Source organism: Trichosurus vulpecula, chromosome X (genome assembly GCF_011100635.1).
Source record: "Trichosurus vulpecula isolate mTriVul1 chromosome X, mTriVul1.pri, whole genome shotgun sequence".
Lineage (NCBI taxonomy): Eukaryota > Metazoa > Chordata > Mammalia > Diprotodontia > Phalangeridae > Trichosurus > Trichosurus vulpecula.
In genome coordinates, this window is record NC_050582.1 from 45,339,519 (window position 1) to 45,362,203 (window position 22,685).

At 50.9% G+C, this 22,685-nt stretch overlaps 1 protein-coding gene across 1 annotated transcript in view; it reads left to right on the forward strand.

The window, feature by feature from the left end:
- Positions 1–21,533, forward strand: part of ELF4 (E74 like ETS transcription factor 4) — a 56,926-nt gene extending 35,393 nt beyond the window's left edge. Inside the window, exons 2-9 of the mRNA XM_036740147.1 lie at positions 8,116–8,335; positions 8,944–9,115; positions 10,485–10,568; positions 12,332–12,520; positions 16,878–16,961; positions 17,161–17,353; positions 18,461–18,802; positions 20,075–21,533. Coding sequence (XP_036596042.1) covers positions 8,264–8,335; positions 8,944–9,115; positions 10,485–10,568; positions 12,332–12,520; positions 16,878–16,961; positions 17,161–17,353; positions 18,461–18,802; positions 20,075–20,753 — 1,815 coding nt within the window. The 5' untranslated portion in view covers positions 8,116–8,263 and the 3' untranslated portion in view covers positions 20,754–21,533. The remainder of the gene's footprint in view (positions 1–8,115; positions 8,336–8,943; positions 9,116–10,484; positions 10,569–12,331; positions 12,521–16,877; positions 16,962–17,160; positions 17,354–18,460; positions 18,803–20,074) is intronic.
- Positions 21,534–22,685: the final 1,152 nt, after the last annotated feature.

Below are 22,685 nucleotides of genomic sequence, written 5' to 3' on the forward strand. Positions count from 1 at the left end.
CGCGAGGTTCGCAGAGTTTGCAAAGTGCTTCAAGATGCTTACGATAGAGAGGAGGGAGCCCATTGGCTCCTGTTTCCCCCCTCGCGTTTGCTCCAGGCCTCTCTCCTCCCCGGTGGCGGCTGAGTCGGCTTAGGCTGCCCGCACAGCACGGGGCCCGCGCTGCCCGCACTGTGCCCAGCGGGGGTAGCGGCATCGGCCGGGGGAAGGGGGGGGGACTCTTGTAGCGGTGGCCACCTCGGTGGCCTGAACCCCTGCACGCGCCCTCCATCACCACCATGGCTGTCAAGCCTCTGAGCTTGCCTCAGAAAACGGGGGCCCAGCATGACAGAGCTGGTTTTTAACTGGCAGCTGGCTGTAGCCCATCACTAGGCTGGGCTATGGAAGGGCTTTCGCTAGCTCTGAGCCTCCATCCGGCTTCCTGAGCACCTGGATCTCGTAGAATCCCCCTTCCTCGCAAGGAGCCTATCACCCTCAAGGAGCCCACGCATCACCTCAACATGGTCCCCACCTCCTTCATAGAATCTTCTGCTTCCTAAATGCACCCCTCCTCATCTCCTTCACCTCATCATTGACCCTCCCCATCTCATTGAGTCTTCCACTTTCTGGTTGAGTCCCCAACCACTTATAGCCCTCCCCATTCTCTCACTGAGCCGTCCATCCTCTCACCGAGTCCCCTGTCCCCTCCCTCAGCCCCCAGTCGCCTTCATTGAAACCCCCATCGTCCTTCCATCCTCCTCCGGAGCCCTCCCATCCCATCCCCGAACTCCCTCCATCCCCTCACTGATCGTTCCCCATCGTCCGCTGAGGCCCTGATCCCTTCACCAAGCGCCTCATCACCCTCGCCGAGCCCATCCCATCCCTTCACCGAACGTTCCTCATCGTCTTTGCTGAGGGCCCGATCTCTCTCGGAGCCCCCCATCACCCTCGCAGATCCCTTCCCTGAGCCCCTGTCACTCTCGATGAGCCCCTCACGGAACCTTCCCCCACCATCACCCTCACCAAGCCTCATCCCCAACACGCCACCCCCTGTCCCTTGGTCCCCCATGTCTGGAAGGCATTTGTTTCTCACCTTCACTTGTCAGTATCTCTAACTTGCTTCAAATCGGGAGCTGCCTCCTCCAGCGAGGCCTTTTCCTTGCTCTTGTGTTAGCGCTCTCTCCCTCTTGGAATTACTTTGTATTACTTGGTAATATACTCGGTATGAACGTAGCTATGTTTCGATTGTGTCTTCTCAGTAGAATGTCAGCTCCTTGAGGGAAGGGCAGCCCCCATGCATGTAGTAAGTGCTTAATAAATGTATGGTGAATTGAACTGATACCACCTCCCCCCACCCATTCAATTCAGTTCAGCCCACATTTATGGAGTGCCCACTGGGCTTCAGGTTGCAAGAATACTAGGCAAAAAGGAAATCACTGCCTTCTGGGGTTGCACTCCCCTTCTGGCAGGTTTCTCAGACTCTTTTGGGGAGGGCAGCTTGGGGTGGACTGGAAGGGGAGGAATAGACCACTTGACTAGTTGTATGGTAGTGGGAGAGGGACTTTCTGCCTATGGTCTCCCAGAGTTGCACACTCGTACACGTTTATACGTGAGCAGGCAGGGCAGGCACAAATGCATGCATGGGCCAACAGTCCCCGAACACCACACACCTCCTGGCACAGAGTTGGCAACCAGACACATTTTACTCATCCACGAGATGACCCAGACCAACACAAAGAACTTGGCCACAGGGGAGACCCATTTATGAATAGGAGGTCTCTGCTCAGCCACCTGGCAGAAATGACCCAGCCTTCTGGATTGGCTGAGAGGGGAAGGCTTTGGCCAAATGGCCACCAGTGGGTGATGGTGAGGGGGAGATGTTACCTTTTTTCTGACTAGTTAGGAAGGGGATGGAGTGGCCAGCAGCTGATAAATTCTGGGTCCTCCAAATGACTTAAGGAGGAAGGAGACAAGCATTTATTAAGCACTTACTATGTATGTTCCAGGCACTGTGCTAAATGCTTTACAACTATTAGCTTATTTAATCTTCACAACAACCTTGGGAGATAGGTACTATTACGATCCCTATTTTACACATCAGGAAACTAAGGCAGAATAAGGGGAAGTAACTTGCCAAGGTCATACGAGGCTGGATTTGAACTCAAGTCTTCCTGAGACCAGGGCCAATGCTTTTTCCTCTTCCTAAACCGTGGATCTAGACCCCATATGGGGACATTTATTCTGTGAAATTTGAATTCAGTAGAACCTAGAGGGCCACATGTGGCCTCGAGGCTTTTCTCTACCTCTCATTTTACAAGCAGGGAAACTGAGACCCAGAAAAGAGTGACTTGCACAAGGTCAAGAGACCTCTGGAAGTTAGCAAAGCCAAAATTTGAACCCCATGTCCTATGATCTTACTCTTTGTGTGACCTTGAACATGTCCTCTGTAAAATGAGGACTAGGTCATCTCTAAGGTCCCTCTCTTTTTTTGAGGGGGGAAGGCAAGGCAGTTGGGTCACACAGCTAGCAAGCATGTCAAGTATCTGAGGTCGGATTTGAACTCAGGTCCTTCTGACTCGAGGGCTGGCACTTTACTCACTTCGCCACTTAGCTGCTCCTCTAAGGCCCTTCTCAACACTAAATCCTATAAATAAGCTTTCTTGTTTGAGCTCCTGTGAGGTAGCAAGGCCAAGTACTACTCTGGCCATTTGACAGGAGAAGCAACTGAGACCCAGGGAGATTAGGTGGGGAAGTAACTTGCATTTGGAGCCAGAATTCAGGTTTGTTTGGGGCTTTTTTCAACCAAACATATATTTAGTGGCAACTATTTGCAAGGCCCTGTGCTAAGCATTGGGAATGTAAAGAAGAAAAATGACTCAGTCCCTGTCCTCAGGGACATTCTAATTTAATAGTAATAAAGACTGGACTTTATTTCATTTGTATAGGCAACCTCCCAGGTGGGGAAGACTCCCTCTACCAATTCAGGTCATCACCTTCTATGAAATTTCTGGTCTTGGAGATTTGCCTAGAGCAGAGGGATCAAACCCTGGCCCCTGGGGTGACTTTGCAGCCTGAACATTCTCAGGTACACCTGGGAACCAGATTAAAATGCAATTGGGAAATATGAACAAAATAAATAAAAATACAATAGAACGTAGATAATGTTAATATGTGGTTTTCTAAGTCAATATGGGGCCCACAGAGATCATGATGTAGGTATGATTTACTGGCCTCTTGTTTCTATTTGAGTTTGACACTGCTGGAATAGAGCATGGAGAGGTTAAGTAATTTGTCCAAGGTCACACAGTGTTTACCAGAGGTAGGGGGTCTTAAACCCAGGTCTTCCTACCTCTGAGACCAGCATGCCTTTCTACACTTTTTATTTAGTTATTTGCTATTTTTGCTTAGGGGCTGGCAACGTGTGGATATGAAATGGGCCAAGAGAAGTTTGCCAGCCAATGTTTTCTTAGGAAAATGGGAGTGAAGCATCCTCTCTAGGGGATCTCTCCTAGCTAACTTTGAGGACAGAGCAGAATTCTAGCAGGCTCCATGTGAGCCTAGGGAACCAGCCTAGGTGCATTCGTGCATGCTGAGGGCAGCCTTTCCTTCCACCCCCTTTTTAAAGTTGATTTTTCCCACCAAGGTAAAAAGGTCTGGGCAGCCAGCACCCCTTCCCCTCTCTCCTCCCTCCTCCAGGCTGAGAACTTCTGGGGGGTAGGAGGGCTTTCCTGGCCTTTCAGCTGTGGTGGTAGCCCCCAAAGGATGTGGTCACTGGCTGGCTGATTGGGGGGCGGAGCTACAGGCCTGCTGCTTATTGCTGCAGCGAGGGGTGTTAAGCAGAGCTGGGAATCAGGTCAACAAGAGAAATCAATCAAGTTTTACTGAGCGAGTCCTCACTCAGCGTTAGGCATTGTGTGTGGGGGGAAGATACACAGGAAGTCTATGACTGTGGTCCCTCCCTGGCTTAAGGAAGCTTAGCTGGGTAGGTAAGACCCCTGGGACTTTAAAGAATAACAAAACAAGGCAGGAGACACACAATGGACCAGAGATTTCAAGCTGCAGGGGACCTTAAAGGTCATATAGTCCAGTCCACTCTTCCCCCATTTTAGAGATGGGGAAACTGAGGCTCTGAGAGCATAAAGGACACATAGGTGAGGTGGCAGAGTCCAGATTTGAACCTAGATAAGCTCTTTCCATGGCAACAGGTCCCTCCCCGTGGCCTCCCCCACCCATATCTCTAGCAATTTCAGTTTTATTTAGCACTCTCCACAAGGTGGCAGCCTTTTGAGGGAAGCAGTGCCTAGTAGCATCATCACCTAGAAAGCAGCTAGGTAGTGCAGTGGGTGTATGTGGAGTCAGGAAGACCAGAGTTCAAATCCAGCGTGGGACACTAGGTGAGTGACCCTGGGCAAATCGCTTAACTTCTGGCTTCCCCCCCTTTCTTCATCTTGACAAGTGAGGCTAATAATAGCACCTACCTCCCAGGGTTATTGTGAGGGTGAAATGAGACAATTGTAAATTGTAATTTGCTTATTAGCAAATCTTAAAGCAGCCTTTACTGTTGTTGTCAGGAAATATTACTGTTACTGTTAGGAGGGGGAATGATTCTAATTATTTTTAGGAGGAAACATCCAAAGAGAGGAAGGCTGTGGTCACTCAGACCTACTGATTGCATGTCTAGTAGGACCTAGGCCCAGGTTCAAGTCCTGCCTCTGGATAAGGGCCACATTGTAGAGGGTCTTGAATGCCGGAGTCAGGATTTTGGACTTGAATCATGTGAAAAATTCCCTTAAGTTCAATAAGCCAGTGTTTAGGGCCTATGAAGCCCAAGACTCTGGGCAGGTATACAAAGACAAACAAGACCCGATTTGTGCCTTCAGGAAGTTTACATGATCTCACTGGTTTCTTATGAAATGGTAATGTAGACAAACCTTACATATCACAAAAATAGCTCCCACTTCTATAGCATTTTAAAGCTCACAAAGTGCTTTACATACATGTCTATTGCTCAGTACGACCTTGAGAGGTCATCCTAATAAATAATAACTGACATTTACATGACGCTGCTGGGCTCTGTGCAGTTACAATTACACTTTACAATTATGATCTCATTTGATCCACACAGCAACCCTGGGAGGTAGGTGCTGTTATTACTTTCATTTTACAGATGGAGAAACTGAGGCCAAGTAAGGTTAAAGGTCACACAGCTTATGCAAATGTCCATTTTGCAAATGAGAAAAACTACCCAAGGTCACATAGGTACATTGGGGTATTAGAATTCAAACTCAGCTCCTCTTGTTCCAAATCCTGGACTCTTGCCATTGGGCCACAATATCTCCTAGCTGGAGGGCAGAGAATGTTTTCGGTTTGGTATTTTGCATCCTCATTACCCAGCACCATCACTTAGTAGTCATTTCATCGGTGAATCAACAATTGTTTAATTGGATTTCGATGGGGGAAGGATGGAGAATTAGTGTTGTCAGATGACACTTCATATATACACACACACACACATCTATATGTATGATATATGGCTTCGCAAACCTGTAAGTGCTCTGTAAATATTAACCATTGTTATACAAGGTGTACACAAATAAATATTAGGGCTTGTTGGAAATTTGAAGAGGGGTGGCCCACTTTCCCCAGGTAAAAGGAAGATTTCATGGGCAATGTATGGCCTGACCTGAGTCTTGAATGAAGGGAGGGTTGGTTTGGTTTGGGTTTTTTTTTGGAGGGGGAGCATTCCAAGCATGGGGAACAGCATGAGCAAAGCCAGGGAGATCAGAGAGGGCAGGGTGAGAACTAGGGAGGAGGAAAGTACAGTTTGGCTGGAACACAGAGGACATAGTGGGATATGTGGGAGGTAATGCTGGAGTGGTAAATGGGATCAAGGAGGGTCTTGAATGACAGTGTCGAGACTTTAGACTTTATCCAGTAAGGTTATGGTGAGATACTAACAGGTTTTTTTAATAGAGAAGGGACGTAGCCAGGCTTGAGCCTTAGGAAGATAATTTCAGCAGCTGTGTGGCGGATGGATTGGAGAGGAAGCAGGGAGACTTAATTTGCTGTTGCAATAGTCCTGGGGAGAGGTGATGAGGGTCTGAACTAGGTGAGAGGAGTGGGAGTGGAGAGAAAGCAATGGACGTAAAAGCTTTCCGAGGTAGAATCGACCGGATTTGTCAACTGCTTGAATGTTGGAGGGGGTGGTGAGAAGAGGAAGAAGTCGAAGAGTTTCTGGGGTTGGGAGAGTGAGTGGTGGTGCCATAAAGAGAAATAGGGAACCAGGCAGGGGAGCTGGTTGAGGTGGGGGGAGTGGGAATGATGAGGTCTGTTTTGGTCACTTTACGTTAGAGATGCTGACGTCAAGCATCCTGGTAGAGATGTCCAGCAGGGAGGGGGAGAGGAGGTCAATCTGACTGTGTAGATTTGGAAGCATCTGTGTAGGGGTGAGAGTTGAAGCTGCAGTCCTGAATAAGATCTCCAAGCACCTGTGCCTACCCCTGGGCCAAATACTGTGGGAGATAAAGGAGAGACAAACCGAAGGTACAATCCTTGTTTTTCAGAACCTGGGGGAGGAGCGTGGGGAGGGGGCAGGACCAACACTCCTGAAATAGAGAAAATAAGATGGGGTGCAAGAAGAAGAAGAAGATTGTTAGTCTCTGTGGTGTGGGGGTAGGGGTAGCGCTGGAGTTCTCAGACCAGGCTTCCTAGGGGAGGGGGATCCTGAAGGGGACTTGGAGACCAAGCAGGATGCCTTCCCCATCCCCCAAGCTGTTGCTGTCTTCACCAGTTCCCAGGGGAGAGGCTGATCCGTGCCTTTTCGGGGAGGTTGGGGGATAGGTCCCCATGCTTTTCCCAGGGTGACATTTCAGTCCTGAAACCAGAACAACTATCAACTGTCCGGGGGAGGGGCGGGGGGCTCTGGGCCAGGGCATCTTGTCTCCCTGTTTGCCAGCCCTCTCTGGGCAAGCTTCTATAAGTGCGGGAGGCAGAGTGGGGGTGGGCGCCAGGCTTTTAGTACAGTCCCTGGCCAGCACAGATCTTTCCTCCACTGGAGTCTGGGGGCAAATTCTGACCGACTCTGCCAGCTGGCTCCCAGTGGGCCCACTGTGCGGGCCTTACCAGCTCTCACAGAATCCCAATTTCTCTAACTTGTGTCTTATGTTGGCCCAGAGTGCCTGCAGGTTGGGGGAGGGGGAGTGCTCTGCTTCAGCTGAGTTGGGGGGAGACGGAGGCTTCGGGCAAAAAGTGCGAGGGCTTTCTCCAGAGAAAGGAGTGAGAGGCAGCAGGAGAGGAGAAGGAAGAAGAGAGAAGGGAGAGGAGAAGGAAAAGGAGAAGAGAGGGGTAAAGGAGGAGAAGAGAAGGGAGAAAAAAAGAAAAAAGAGAGAGGCAAAGAGAGAGAGGGGAGAAAATGAAGAAAGAAGAAAGGAGAGGAGGGGTGCTTGAGACAGGAGGAAGACAGGAAGAGGGGAGGGGAAGGAGAGAAGGGACTGAAGCAGCTAAAGCAGCCAGCCACCCTTTAGGGAGGAGGCCTGGCCTCTTCAGGGGTCTTCATTATTTCTCTGGGTCAGGGGCCCCCAGGCCAGTGCTGCTCTCATAAACATTTGTTCAATGGAAGCATTTTCTCTCTTTTCACTTCTCTGCCTTCCGCTTTCTCTGTCTGACATGACACCCTTTTTCTATCTTTTGCAGGATCCTTCCATTTTTCTGTCTCTTGATTCCCACCCACCCCCTCCTTCCCTCTTTTTATGTTTCTGCTTGTCTGTCTCTCTGTTATCTTTTCTGTGGTGGAGAGCAATGGACCAGGATTCAGGAGACCAGGGTTCAAGACCACTGGTAACTGTGTGACCTTGGGCACTTAACTTCCTCTCTCTGGTCCTCAGTTTCTTCTTCTGTCAAATCAGGGAATTAGTCCAGAATCAGGGTGGGGAACATGCAGCTTGAGGCTACATGTGCAGGTTCCCCACCCCTAGTCACTAGATGGACCCTCCCAGCTCTGCCAATCTATGATTCTTTTCTTTCTCATCTTTCCTCTTTCCTTCTCCTCCCAGCTCCCCTTGGTAGTCCTCAGGACTAACAGGCTAGACCCAGGGAAAGGTGAATTCACAGGCTTCTGTCCTCTCCCTCTCTTCTACCCAGGTCTCTCCAGCCAGCTGAGCCCCACCCAGCATGCTGCCCTGACCCCAGGGCAGATTTTCATACAGCTTGGAGTTTGCTTGTGTGACTCAGCCCAGAAGATCTCAAGGCCCCAGAGGTCCCCTTCTCACTGGCCTTGGGAGGAGGCAGCATGGCCACTGCTGTACAGAGCAGTGAACTGGTATTTGAGTTTGCCAACGGTGGAATGGAGGAAATCCAGCAGGTACACGGGCGCAACTCCTTGGAGCATCAGAGATAGCACCCCCAGCAAACACCCTATTGTCATTGGCAGTGCCCCATCTTGGGTTAGCCAATCCTTGGGACTGAACACCCAGGATCTCACGTCACTGATAAAGGATCCCCTACCTCTTCCCTCCTACATGGTAGCAAGGGCTGAATGTGAACTCTACCCTCCCTCTCTGCCCCCCCCCCCCCCCCGCACCCCAGCTCCATCTGTTGGAACCAGTAAGCCTGGCTTGGGCTGAGAGGAGCCCAGATCACTTCTAAAGGATAACTTCCCATCCCCACCACAGGTGATATCCAGTCAGACCTTGAAGCCAGCCTCCTGTCTTCCAGCACCCACCCCAAAGTCTGGGTGTGGAGGCATAGTATGACTACATGGATGGGAGGAGCCACACTAGGGAGAAGGAAGGAGAGAGGCCTAGGCTGCCTCTTGGGGCCATAGGCCAGAGTAGACACTGAGGGCCTCTCCTCCTCCATGGTTAGCACCCAGAGGCTAGTAGGGTGCGGGGGCGGGGGTCAGGAAGGACTCCCTGGAGGAGATGTGTATGGGGGGGGCGGAATACCTTCAGCTGTCCCTTCCCTCTACAGCTGGATGATCCGTCCGTGTTTCCAGCGGTGATTGTGGAGCAGCTCCCCTGCCCAGAACTGCTGCACCTCTACTCTGGGCTGGATCGAGATGATGTTACCAATGGCATCATGGCAGACCGGGACCTGGGGGTGGCCGAAGGGCAGATCCTGGAGGGAGGCCTTGTGGTGTCAGGTCCATCCTCTTTGGGGCTGGGACTGGGCACATTCAGGGAAGAAGGAGCGGGAAGGGGCTGGAGGTGGGGAGGGAGCTGCTGTGTGCAAAGAAAAACTTGAGGGGGCTAGCATAACCTGACTTGGGGAAGCAGGGGAATGCCTGCTTCCCACTGGCTTCTTTCTGCCTCCAAGTTGGGCAGAAGGTGAGTTCCTCGGGGAGGCTGGTGACTTTTCTTTAAGTTAAGCCCCCCAAAGCCTGGAGGAACCAGGGCCAGGACCAACAGTCCACCAAAAGCCTGGAGAAGAGGAGGGACCATCTACAGGCATATTCCTCCCTTCCTTTCCTGTGAGTGAGGAGAGAATAGTTTTAGACAAATAACCAGTAGGACTCATCACCTCCAACGGGGGGTACAGCTGAGAAGCTCTCTGTGTTAATGAGGTGTGGAAATGAATGGAGGGCTGGCCCACCAGCTAAACCACAGAGGCATGTACTTAAGAAGGGAGGTTAGGGAACATGCACCTGAGGGGGAGGGGGTGGCCAGTCCTGTGCTCATCCTTGTGGGGGATACAAAAGTATCATGAGATGGTCCAGGCCCTCAGGGAGCTTCCAGTCTAACTGAGGAGACAAGACTCATGAAACAGAACAGTATTGTATCGGTTGGCTTAGTGAGGTGAAAAGAGCACTAGATTTGGCATCAGAGGACCTGGGTTTGAGTCTCAGCCCATATAACCGCATCACATCCCACATGGGCCTCAGTTTCCTCATTTGTAGAATAAAGACCTTAGATGGCCTCTAAGGCCCCTTTCAGCTCTGACATTTTGTGATCCAGTAGGAGAGTTAGGGTGGGGCTTCACAAGGGGACTGAGCTTGAAAGGGTATGAATCAGTACAGAAATGGGAATGAGCACTGGGCATGTGGAGCCTGTGAGCAGAGCTGGAAGGGGTGAGGAGATAAGCTTGGAAAGGTGGGATCTTAGAATCACCTAGTGTAAAGTCCCCCCCCCATTTTTCAGAGGAGGAAGTTGAGGCCCAGGGGTGGGATGAGGTGACTTCCCCATGATATCACTTGGGGAGCTGCAGAGCTGGGATTTGAACCCAGGCCCTCTGATTCCAAATCCAGTGCTCTGCCCACTATTCCGCTTGGATGACGATCACAGCTTCCCTCAAACCATCCCTCAGGGCTCTGTAGGAGACCCGGGGGTTGAACCCAATGATGTTCTGCCATAGGGCTCCCCATGGCTCCCCTCCCCATGGTGCCTCATGGCATCCTCTCAGCTTCCAGGGTTCTTCCTGCCACCCCTCTCATCCTTTTCCTCTGGCTGGACCTGTGTCCCCAGCGTGCACCCCACGTGGACTTCTCTTACTTCTTGCATCTTCCCTCATACCAGATGATAACAACCAGACTGTCATGGCCACTGAAGTCCTGCTCAACGTGGAGGCCCCCAACAACATACTGGATGAAAGTCGAATGTGTGAGTTGGAATCTCCCTCTCCCTGGAAAGTCCCAAGCAGCAGAGAGGCAGCGGGGTGCTGGAGACACAGGGCTAGACTGGGGAGTCAGAGGAGCTGGGTTCAAATCCAACTTCTGCTACTTCCCAGCCACATGACCTCGGGCAAGTCTCTTCCCCTCTCTGAGCCTCAGTTGCCCTCCATTCCCCTCTCTGGGATTCAGCATCCCTCCCGTAAACTGAAGATAATAGAGTCTCCAGTCCCTACTCTGGCAGGCAGGGCCGGAGAGGATTCGGAGATGTCTCTTGGGAAGCAAGGGGCCCAGTAAGTGCACCGAGGGGGTCCCGGCAGGCACGAGGAGACACAAGTTGAGACGCTGTTGCAATTCCGACTCGGAAGTCCAGAAATAGCCCGCACGGGGAAAGCTCTCCCGAGACCTCCCAGGTGCTGAGCCCGTCCCAGGGAGGTGTGAGCGTCTAGGGTCTCAGCCACCGAAGAGACTCATTCGCTTCGGGGGACGTTCTCGTTCCCATCATACCATGGAGAAAAGCGATGCGCAGGCGCGAAGGGACCTGGCCGGTGTCATCCAGCTGGGGCCCACGGCGGGATTCGAATCTAGATCTTGTGCGTTTCTGAGCCCAGTGCTCCACCTAAGGTGGTTTCCTTCCCCGACCCCCAGCAGGGGACCTTCGGCATCCAGCCCCATCCAGGTTCCCGTTCGCCCTCAGTGGGGGAAAGCAGTAAATCGCCCCCTGCTGAGGAGTGAGCCTGAAGCCCGGAAGGGGGGGTGGGAGGTCAGGCTTCTAGACCGAGCTGTGCCACTCATTTGCTACGTGACCTTGGAAAAGTCCTTCTCTCTACCCCAGCCTCAGTGGCCTTCTCTGGAAAACGCTCCTTCCATTTCCGCACTGCTCTAAAATGAATCAAGGCGGCCATTTCCCCAGCTAAGGATGGTGCAGGACCCCTGGTGGTATGGAGGCAGGAGGGAGGGGGGGTGCCATCCATCACTGCACACCTCTTGGATATTAGGGCCTCTAGCCCAGTCAGGCACCAGGCACTGCACTAACCTGGAGATACAAAGGAAGGCAATGAATCCCTACCTCAAAGTGTTCACAGGCCAATGGGGGAGACAGTTTGCAAACCACCATGTCCATAGAGAATATATGTAGTATATGGAGAAGGTAATCTTAGAGGGAAAGAATTAATGGGGAGGGTGTAGAATAGGAAAGTTCAATTCCTTCATGTTATAGAGAGGAGAAAGGGACCCAGAGAGGACAAGGGATTTATTTACCTGAGGTCCCACAGCTAATGTGGAGCAGAGCTGAAATTTGAACTCAGGTCCTCTTATACCTGGGCAGCTGGGCGGTACAATGGATAGAGTGCCGGGCCTAGAGTCAAGAAGATTCATCTTTCTGGAGTTCAAATTTGACCTCAGACATTAACTAGCTTGTATGACCTAGGCGAGTCATTTGCCTCAGTTTCCTCATTTGACAAATGAGCTGGAGAAGGAAATGGCAAACTGCTCCAATATCTTTGCCAAGAAAACCCCAAATGAGGTCACAGAGAGTCAGACAGGACTGAATATCAACAACCACCACCATCCCGGGCTGTCTCTATTGTGCCAAATTGTCTCCCTTGCCATGGCCTAGGGGCTACTCGAGACACTTGGAAGGCCATGGTTGTATGTCCAGAGCTTGAAACTACTGGATGCCACCATCCTTGGGGGAAGGGGTCCTCTACCTCTCCTGGCCCCCAACTCAGGCCACCTGGGTCTTTCCTCCTACAGTCAGTGGCTCCGGGCTGTTCACAGAGCAGGACTCTTCTGGGGCCTTCACCAACTGTGTGCTTTCTACCTCCTCGGGGGCAGACATTCCAAGCAGTGGGAGTGTGACTGCTGAGGGCTTCTCTGTACCGGAGGACAGCTCCATGGACAAAGGCCTTGGAAGGCCTCTGCCAGTGAGGTCAAAGAAGAAAGGTAAGGACTTTTGTTTTTGCAGGGAGCTGGGCTGGCCTTGCTCACAGGTGACTGCACACTTGGACTTGGGCAAAGGGCACAGATAGTTCCCTCTTGGCCTGCCACAGTGCCTGAAATGCCACTCTGAGCACCACTTTCTGGATTTCTTGAGATGCTGAACTTTAGCTGGAGGGGTGTCCCCAGAAGAACAGCCCAAGGGCTGTACTTGGTGCCCATGAAATAAAAAGAACCAGAGAAAGGCCTCTAACACCTTACCAACTGTTTCCCAGGTTTGAATGTCTTAGCATCTATCCTTATCTCTTACGTTTCCCTCTCTCACCTCCCACCAGACCATGGCAGTAGCCTCCCCTACCTCCAGCCTCCCTCCCCGCCAAGTTCATCCTTCACACAGTCACTCAAAATGAGTTTCACAGGTCCATCCACAAAAAATTGTCAGTGGTACCCAGTTACCTCCAGGAAAAATGACCAAGTCATTGGCATTTAAAGTGCTGAATAATGTGGCTTCAGCCTAGGCCTCATGCAACAGTATGTTCTGGCTAAAGTGGCCACCTGGCTTTGGCCTGGAATGCTCTCCTTCCTCATCTCCACTCTCAGGAATCCCCATATGTCTCGAAGGCTCAGCTCTGGCATTAGCTCACCCTTCCTAGGCCAAGGCTTTTCTGTCCTGGAAATCACTTTGTATTCCCTTATTCTAACTGCCCCTAAGGATGGGAGCTGTCTGAAAGCAGGGATTGTTTTGTATTCCTAGCCTGGCAAATAAGAGGTAAGAAATGCTTAATGAATTTCTTTGTGATCGTGGATAAGTAAGTCACTTAACCTCTCTGGGCCTCCTCTGTAAAATAGAAATAGTGCTTGGCCTGCCCACCTCACTGGGCTGTTGTAAGTAACATACTTTGGAGTTGAAAAAGTAGTGAACCAATCACGCAATCAGTTAGATAGAGTACTGGGCTGGTGGAGGGCAGACCTAAGTTTGAGTTCCAGGTCAAAAGACCTGGGTTCAAATGCTGACTGTGTGATCTTAGCTCTCACATACTTGCCTGGGGGGGGGGGAAGAGGGTGGCTTAGTTTCCTCCTATTTAAGATGCAGAGGTTGAATTAAGAACCCTGAGGTTCTTTTTAGTTTCACAGCCTGTGATTCCTTATTATCTCCACAGGCCTCAGTTTCTGTGCTAGAACTAGGCAGTTAAAAGAATTATGTAATGTTTGAGCTAGCAGGTGCTTAGAGATCATATCCTAGAGGCAGAGTCTAAGGAGACCTGGATTCAAATCCTGGCCCTGACAAGGACCTGGTTTTATGAATTCAACTGTCCTCTATGTCAAGGGTTCTTAACCTGGAGTCCAGATCCACCAAGGGGTCAGTGGATGGATTTCAGGGAGTCCACGAATTTGGATGGGAAAAATGACATCTTTATTTTCACTAACCTCTTTCTGAAAGGTAGCATTTCCTCCAATTATTTGCAAATCTTCTTCTGAGAAGGAGGACATAGTTTTACCAGATTGCCATAAGGGTCCAGAACACATGAAAGGTTCAGAGGGTTCCCAGATCTATGTATTCACACTGGCTGTTCTCCATAGTCCTGATCCTACATCACTGATTACCTACTTCAGGGATTCCCAACATTTTGTGGTCCTCCGACACCTTGGTTTTCATTAAACCTTCCCCTATTTCATATGAAAGGAAAGAAATTCAAGAGTTTATGATGCATATGAACATAGAAAAAACAGAGATGACTTTTTTTGTTTTTATTTTGAAGCCAATAGGGGTTAAGTGACTTGCCCAGGATCACACAGCTAGTAAGTGTCCAAGACTGAATTTGAACTTAGGTCCTCCTGACTCCAGGACCTCTATCCACTGTAGCCCTACCTAGCTGCCCCAGGTTTGAATTTTAATAGGTCACCTTATTTACCAGATCTTCCCCACACCATTTGACAAACTTCTACTCTCTGTATGTTATATTATAGAGATCTCAAATTCAGCATGTCTAAAGCAGAGCTCATTATCTTCCCCCACCCCCAAACCCTCCGCTCTTCTGAACGTTTCTCTTCCTAAGGCATTACTATCCTTCTAGTCACTCAGGTTCAAAACGTCTGAGTCATCTTCAATACTTCAATACCTTTTCTCACCCCCTCATATCCAATTAGTTGCCAAGCATTGTCAATTCTGCCTCCACAGCGGGAACCCCTCCTCCCCTCCCCCTGCCCCAGCCCAGGCTCTCGTCACCTCTTCTCTCCACTATGGCTGAGACTCCTAATTGGTCTGTCTCCCTCCCTCCCTCTCTCCCTCCCAAACTCATCTCTCCAATCCAGCTGCTAACTTGATATTCCTAAGGCACAGGGCTCACTATGTTACTCCTCAGCTCAAGAAACTCTCGTGGCTTTTTTTTGCCTTTAGGAAAAGGTACAAACCCCTCAGTTAGAGTATTCAAACCTTTCCCAGTGTTACTCCAGGCTGCCTTTCCAGGCTTCCTGCCCACTTCTCTCTCACGCACACGCTCAATGTTCCAGACAAACTGGCCATTCCCCATTGGTTCATTTCTCCTCTCAATGTCTCGGCATAGGCCACCCCCCACTTGGAATACACTTGTTTCTCTGCTCTGTCTCATAGAACCCCCAGCTCTCTGGAAAGCTCAGCTAAGTTACCAACTCCCCCTGGGCCCCTAATTCCTTATCCCCCACTTGCTAATGTACTACTTGTGGAAATGACTTCGGATCTGTTTTGTATTCAATTTTCTATGTACTTGTTCTTGCCTCTCCCTACACTCCCCTTACCCCCCAGTGAAACGTAAACTCCCTGAGTTTTACTGGCACTGGTTTTGTTTGCTTGCTTGCTTGCTTTTTTATCCCCGGCGCCTTGGTAGGGTACCTGGCATGCAGTAGGCACTTCATAAATACTTATTGAAATGAATTGAATTGACCATGAGCAAGCCCCTTCCCTTTTTTCAGTTGGTTGTGAGGAAAGCCTGTTGTGAACCTTAAATTGCTAGAGAAAGGAGAATCATTCTGATCTAGTCCAGCTGCCTCATTTTACTCAGGGGTAAACTTCAGTTCCCAGGGCAGTTATCTCACAGTGGACAGACATCCCAGTTGAAGAAGGTGCAGTAGCTGCAAGGGCCCCAAATGACATCAAAAGCCATTGGAGATGGGCTCCTTGGGATGAATCTGCCCAACCTAAGAGGGCTCCCCAACCTCTCCTATGTCTGGCATTCCAGGATCAAGAAATTTGTCAGAGGTCACTCAGCTAGTCGGTTGGTGGCAGATCTGAGACGAAAAGGAAGCTGGGGACCAGGACTTTCAGACCAACTCTGCTTTCCTTTTCCTTTCCTCTTTCCTTTCTCGTCTTTCTTCTTCCCTGCGTCTCTCTTTCTCTCCCCCCCCTCCCTTTTCCCTTCCTTCCTTTTTTCGTCTCTTTCCCTCCCCTCTCTCTCATTGTTCTTCCTCTGTCCCCCTCCCCTCCCTTTGCCTCCTTCCTTCCTTCCTTCTCCTCTTCTTCCTTTTTCTCTTATTTTTTTATGTCACTACCATTTCCCCAATGATTTCCCCCAAGCCCTCAATAGGATCCTTCCTTATAACAAATAAGCACAGTCATACAAAATTCATCATTATGCTGGCCATATATGCCTTATTCCATACCTATTGTGTACCCTTCTCTGCTCAGAGGTAGGAAGAGGCTTTGCCATCTAGCTTCTGAAATCGCCATTGATCACTACAGTTGACCAGAATTATGAAGCCTGTCCATATTGTTTTTCTCCTGGTTCTGATTGCTTTGCTCTGCATCAGTTCATACAAGTCTCCCCAAATTCTCTGACTTCTTCATATTTGTTATTGCTTATGGCCTAGCTCTCTTTCTAGATTACAGCAGAGGGGCTACTCTCCTACATTAGACCTTTCTGTCTGCTTGGGGAGAGAGGGGGAAGATGGGCAGCTCTCTCTCTGTATGTATATATGTGTGTGTATATATGCATATATACACACACACCTATACATATATGTATATATACACATGCACACATACACCCACCCACCTCAATACACACACACACACACACACACAGAATGCCTTTGAGCCTGAACCAGCCATGTGCTGCTGATGTGTTTACAAACCAGCACAGAGGGAGGCCAGTGTGTAAGGAGCTTATGGAGCCCCCCAAAAGCTGGCCTCTTCATGTCTACCCTTTGGGCCCCCAGACTGAGGTTGGGACACCATGGAACGAGGTGTAAGTGGGAGAAGCTGCGCTGTGTGCCTCAGTGGACTGGCCACATCGGGGCTCATCTGCTGCCATTTTTGAGACACTGCTAGGTTCTGGGGCACTGAGGCACTATACTCACCCTGCTTCCCCATCCATCTCCACCTTTACAGTTCAGAAGGCGAAAGCACCCCGTTGTCCCTCACCAGTCAGTGAGCCCAACTTCCCCATCCGGAAGAAGTCCAAGGATGGCAAAGGTACAATCTGCTCTCTCTTTCTCTATTGTTCACCTTCTGGCATTGGATCCTGGGCTGGGGGGAGGATGGAGACATGGCCCGACTTCTTGGAGAGGCCCTGGTCTGTTGGGGGAAGGCACTGTGTCTGCCCTCAGGGAGACCCAAGTCTGATTGGGGGACTAATGGTATCTTCCATGACTGCTAATGTTCCTTCTTCCAGGGAATACCATCTACCTTTGGGAGTTCCTGCTGGCTCTCCTGCAGGACAAGAACACTTGCCCCAAGTATATCAAGTGGACCCAGCGTGAGAAGGGCATCTTCAAGCTTGTGGACTCCAAGGCTGTGTCAAAACTGTGGGGGAAGCAGAAAAACAAGCCAGACATGAACTATGAGACCATGGGGCGAGCACTGAGGTAAGCCTGTTTGGGGCCCCCCCTCCCAGCAGCACCGAGCCTTCATATCCTAGCAGTCATTCCTGCTTTGGGCCTCTCACTGCCCTCCAGGGACTCAGGAGGCTGATGCCCTTCTCCTAAGCCATCCTCTAGGACCGAGGCTGCCCTCACCTCTGGGCAGGGAAGCTCCTTCCAGCTCCAGCTAACGTCTTTCCCACTGAGTTTTCTGATTATTGTCCAGCCCCAGTCCCACTCCTAGTCCCAGTCCTAACCCCCTTCTCCCTATTCCCTGCTCAGGCCCCTTGGGAATTCCCTAGGTGAGTGAAACTGGCTCCACCAGTGAGTCTCTACCTCCTTTAAAAGAGATAATATGTGGAAAGTGCTTTGTAAATTTCAAAGCAATGGAAATGTGAGAGACTTATTATTATTTATTTGACCAGGTTGGTGATTTCTTTAGTTTAGAAAAGTTATAGCGAGAAAACCTCTTTTAGCAATCCAGATTGGCATCTGCTCTACAGCTTAGAGCCTTTTGGGGGGGGTCCTGGACCCCTTGGGCAGTCAGGCTAGTAAAGCCTACAGACCCCTTCTCAAAATCAGGTTTTGAAATGCATAAATTAAAATACATAGAATTACAAAGGAAACCAAAGGTTAGTGAAAATAAAGATGTCTTTTTTTTTCCAATCCAAGATCAGACAAACCCTTTGAAATCCATCCATTGACCCCTTGGCCAGCTATGTGGAACCCAGTTAGGAATTCTCTGGAGTTGCCTGGGGCATTCCTGAGAGCCGGAGGCTCTTGTCCAGAGTCACATCGACAAGACTTGTCAAGAGGAGGGAGTCGTTGATTACAACCTGTGTTCCAGTTTATCTCTGAGTAGTAGTGGTAGGAGTAGGAGTAGGAGTGACAATGACGATGATGATGAATGTTATTCTGTTGGTCAATATGTCTGGGAAATCTCTTTGCCAGATCAGTTTCCAAAGACCTTGGAATTATGATTGTGATTATTTCCAAGGTCTTTGGAAGTTGAGCCAGTAAAGGGCTTTCCTGGCCACTGGCAGGGCAGCTCAGGCATCTGAGGTTTGTGGCTCAGTGTCTCCCTCCCTGCCAACTGTGTCCTGTTATCCCCAGGTATTATTATCAGAGGGGCATCCTCTCCAAAGTGGAAGGGCAGAGGCTGGTGTACCAGTTCAAAGAGATGCCCAAAGACCTGGTGATAATCGAAGATGAAGAGGGTGATGAAGCCAGTGCTGAACTCCAACAGGCCCCACCTCCACGCCGAGCTGCTTCGAAGGCTTCAGCTAGGCCTTCCACTCAGCAGAAGAAGGATCCCCCTAGGGAGGCCCTGCAACAAGGCGCACAGGCGGCCTTGAGCCTGCAAGCTATGGCCGCAGAGAGCTCAGCTGCTGCTGCTGCTGCTGCTGTAGCAGCCCCTCCTGGTGAGGCTCGGGGGACTCTGACCCGCACAGTCAGGTAAGATCCTTGCTGCTCTCTCTGACTACCTGCTGTCAGTAGGAAACTGATTCAGACCTCCTTGCTGAGTGCTTTTCCAACTGTGATCTCATGTGTTTATTGAAACAGCCTGGTGAGGTCAGGGAAGCAGGTGTTAGTATCTGGAAGGTGAGGCACAGAGAGTGTGACTTGGCCAAAGTCACACAGTTCATTGATGGGGCAGCTAGCATTGGGGCCGAAGAAGCCTTGTTCTACAGCCTGCCACTTCGAGAGCAAGGGCAGGGCCAGGACTCTGGGCTTGACAAGATGATCTGAACCTCTCCAAAGGCTGGGCCATTGACATTTTTCCTCACCCTGGGCAAACCCCAGAAGATAAGGTTTGCTCTGATGGTTTCTCCCCAGGGGCTAGGCTTCCTTGCCCTTGGGCCAGAGAAGGGTCACTGTCTTCGGATCTTGGGGACCTTGGCCTCTACCTCAGGAAGCTCTCACTCTCCCTGGCCAGCCTCTAATGCCTCATTGCTTTGGGGGATTCTAACCCCCTCTCTAGAGCATTGAGTGATGAAGTGACTTGCTCAGGATCGCAAAGCCTGTATGTATCAGGGGTAGGACTTGAACCCAGATCTTTATAGCTCTGAGATCTATGTGCTCCACATGGTACACCTAGCTTCTCTAACTTGGATAATTTCATTCAACAAACATCCATTAAGCACTTGCTATACACAAAACCCCATGCTAGGCACTGAAGGCCATATGAAGTTTGGATAGGCCCTAGTTCCTGTCATCAAGTAGGTTAACACTCTAGTAGGGGGCCAAGACCCATACACAGAGAACTATAGTGAAAATGATTAATATAAGCCCATGAGAAGGGCAGAACAAAGGGGAGGCAGTACAGTAAATGGAAAGACCCCTGCTACTAGAGTCAGAGTACCTGAGTTCACATTCCATCTACCTGTATGACCTTGGATGAATCATTTACCTTTTCTGGGCCTCAGTTTCCCCATCTATAAAATGAGAGAGTTGGATTGGACAACTTCTAATGATTCTTAGATATATGATAATGTAATGCCTTCCAACCCTTAATTAAGGACCCTAAGAAAATGTGACAAGGAGAAAGAAATCACCTTCCTGGAGAAGGTGCCTTTAAAAGAGGGTTGTAATTGGACTAGTGAAGAGAGGGAGGGAGGACACTCCAGGTGGAGGGGATGTGTTAAGCAAACGCTTGGAAGTGGTAAAGCATAGAGTGTATTTGGGGCCTGCCCCCTGCCTCATCTGGCTTGTTTTCTTTCTCCTCAGTGCATCTTTGGTTTCTAACCATGGTGGAGTGTCTGCAGCAGGAGCCAGCTCAGGCCTTGGAGCCCTGACCCTTCAGACCATCCCACTGGCCACAGTGCTGGCAAGTGGCTCCTCAGCCACCTCGGCCACCTCACCCCAAATTGTCCTCCAGGGGGTCCCTTCGGCCTCGGCCTTCAAGGACATTGTCACCCTGCAGGCTGCCTTCCCTCTGGGATCTAGCTTCCCAGAGGGGTCAGCCACAGCGGGGCGTCCATTTGTCCTTAGCAGCCTCTCATCTGCAGCCCTTGGGCCTTCGTCCAGGCCCCCGGGGACCCTGGTTGCTGCCATCATTAGGACTCCAGGAGTGAAAGAGGCACTTCCTGGGCCCCCTTCCTACCTGCAGGGTGTAGTGGCTGACGAGGCCCTGAGGCAGCCTCAGCAGCTTCAGATGCAGGGGCTCCTGGGTAACTCCCAGCCCCAGGAAGCTCCAGGGATCCCAGTGCTGCCCCAGACCCCCACCAGCTGCCCATCTGTTGGCCTGACCCCCGTGGCTGAACTGGAACTCGCCACCAGCCCAGGGGCCCTGCTGGTAGCTGAGCCCAACCTGACCCAGTCGGGAGTGGTGCTGGCTGGACCCCTGGGCCCTTTCCAGGAGCCCAGGACTGGAGCTGAAGGAGGTAGGGGAGAAGGGGAGCTCTGAAGGGAGGGATTTCTGGCCCTCTTTGGAGAAGGACTCCTCAAGGGAGCTCCACCCACCAGTCAAGTGCCAGGGCCATCTCTAGGTGAATCTCTCATGGCTGCCATCTTGAATGGGACCCTCCTCTCCCCTCTCCCTGGTGCTTGCTTTGGAGTCACCTGGGGGAGCTTGGCAGAGAAGTCAAGGGTGCCACCAAGCATGGGGTGGGGGGGAGCTCTCCACCATCAGCCTTATTGTTTATGCCCAAGCCCCCTGGGACCCTCTGTGTTAAAGAACCTGGCCTCTAACCTTGCTGCATCTAGGAGAGGCCCAGCCAGTTTGCCAAGTGGGGCCTGCCTAGAAGCAGCGAGGCGCAGTGGGAGGGCTCTGGATTTCGAGCCACATTGCATGGCTTTGAACCTCAGCTCTGCCACTCCCTAACTTTGTGATCTTGGGCAAGTCCCTTCACCTTACTGAGCCTCAGTTTCCATATCTGTAAAATGAGGGGTTGGACTAGATAATCTCAAAGGCCCCCTCTAACAGTAGAGATCCTCCGATCCTTGAATGCCAGCAAGAAGCCAATGAAACCTGTCACCAGCCCTTTGCCATTTTTGACCATAATTAGTTGGGCAGCCCTGGAGCCAAGCCCTGGGCTTCAGGGACATTCAGAGATATGCACCTTCAGAGAAAAACGCCCTGAGCTGGTGGGTGGAGAGCTGGCTTGGGTAGCCTGGAGGAGGTCGGTACCCACTTAGGCTGGGCCTTGCTAACTTTCGGGTGCTGTTTCTGTTGCCCTGACTAGACTGTGAGCTCCTTGGGGAGGGGGGGAGGGGGGAAGTGGGGAAGTGAAGGGTGCCTGGGCCCCACATAGGGCTCTGCAACCATGGCCAGTCATTGGGGAATTGAACTGGCTTGCAGCTGAGGAACCTTGCCTGAATCAGTTTCTTCATTGCCATTCCCTGCACTGAGGGATGTCCCCTGAGTGCTATAGGTCCCCCAGGGCAGCTTGGGAGCTTTGTCCGTGTGTGCTTGTGTGTCTGTGTGCCCGCCCACATGCATGCACTTAGGTGCTCAACTTTGTAGAAACCAGCATGGCTTAGTGGCAAAAGCCCTGGATTTGGAATTCAAATCCTGGTTCTACCACTTCCTCTGTGATCCTGGGCCAGTCTTGGCCCTTTTCTGGGCCTCAGTTTCCTCCTCTGTAAAATGGGGAAAATAATACTTACACTACCTACCTCCCAGAGGTGTTGTAAGGAGAGCCCTTCGTAAGCTTCTGAAGGGCTCTAGAAATGACAGTTAGGACACCTGGGTGAGGAGGGCCTGGACCCCAACCTCGCTGGCCAGGGATGTCCCCAAGCATCTGAATTTCCCATTCTGGGTCCGTCATTCAGGAATTCCTTCCCAAACTTTTGGGAAGCTACTTAGATCTTAAGCCAGGACAACTTTTCTGGCAATCATCGCTGTCCAGAAGTCTCCCCCTATGGGAGAGGATAGCTTTGGACTTGACCAAAACCTGCCTCTGTCAGGCTGAAGAAGGGTAGGCAGGGCCCTGGATCTCTGTGCCAGGGGTCCCGTGAACAGCTCAGTGCTTGTTCCCTTCAGCCCTTTCTTGATTGTATGTGTCCTTCGGGTCCCTCGGAAGTTTGCCTTTCTAGGCCAAAGAGGCCTCCTCTTCTTGGCATAGTCTCCTGCAGCCATCCCCCTCCCCTCACCACCGAGTAAGTGGTTCTGGAGGAGGTGGGAGAAGGAAGGTAGGGAGACTGTCATTGTACCAGGACTTCCTGAGGCCAAGGAACCTTTTTAGGTGGGAAGGGAAGCCCACAGAATCATCGGAATCATCGGATGTAGTCATTTTCCCATCTGCTTCCAGAGGAGGCAGGCCCTGCCCCTGGGCGGCCCATGGAAATGCCCACACCCTTGCAGCCCGAATAGCCCTATCCATAGAATTCAAAGATT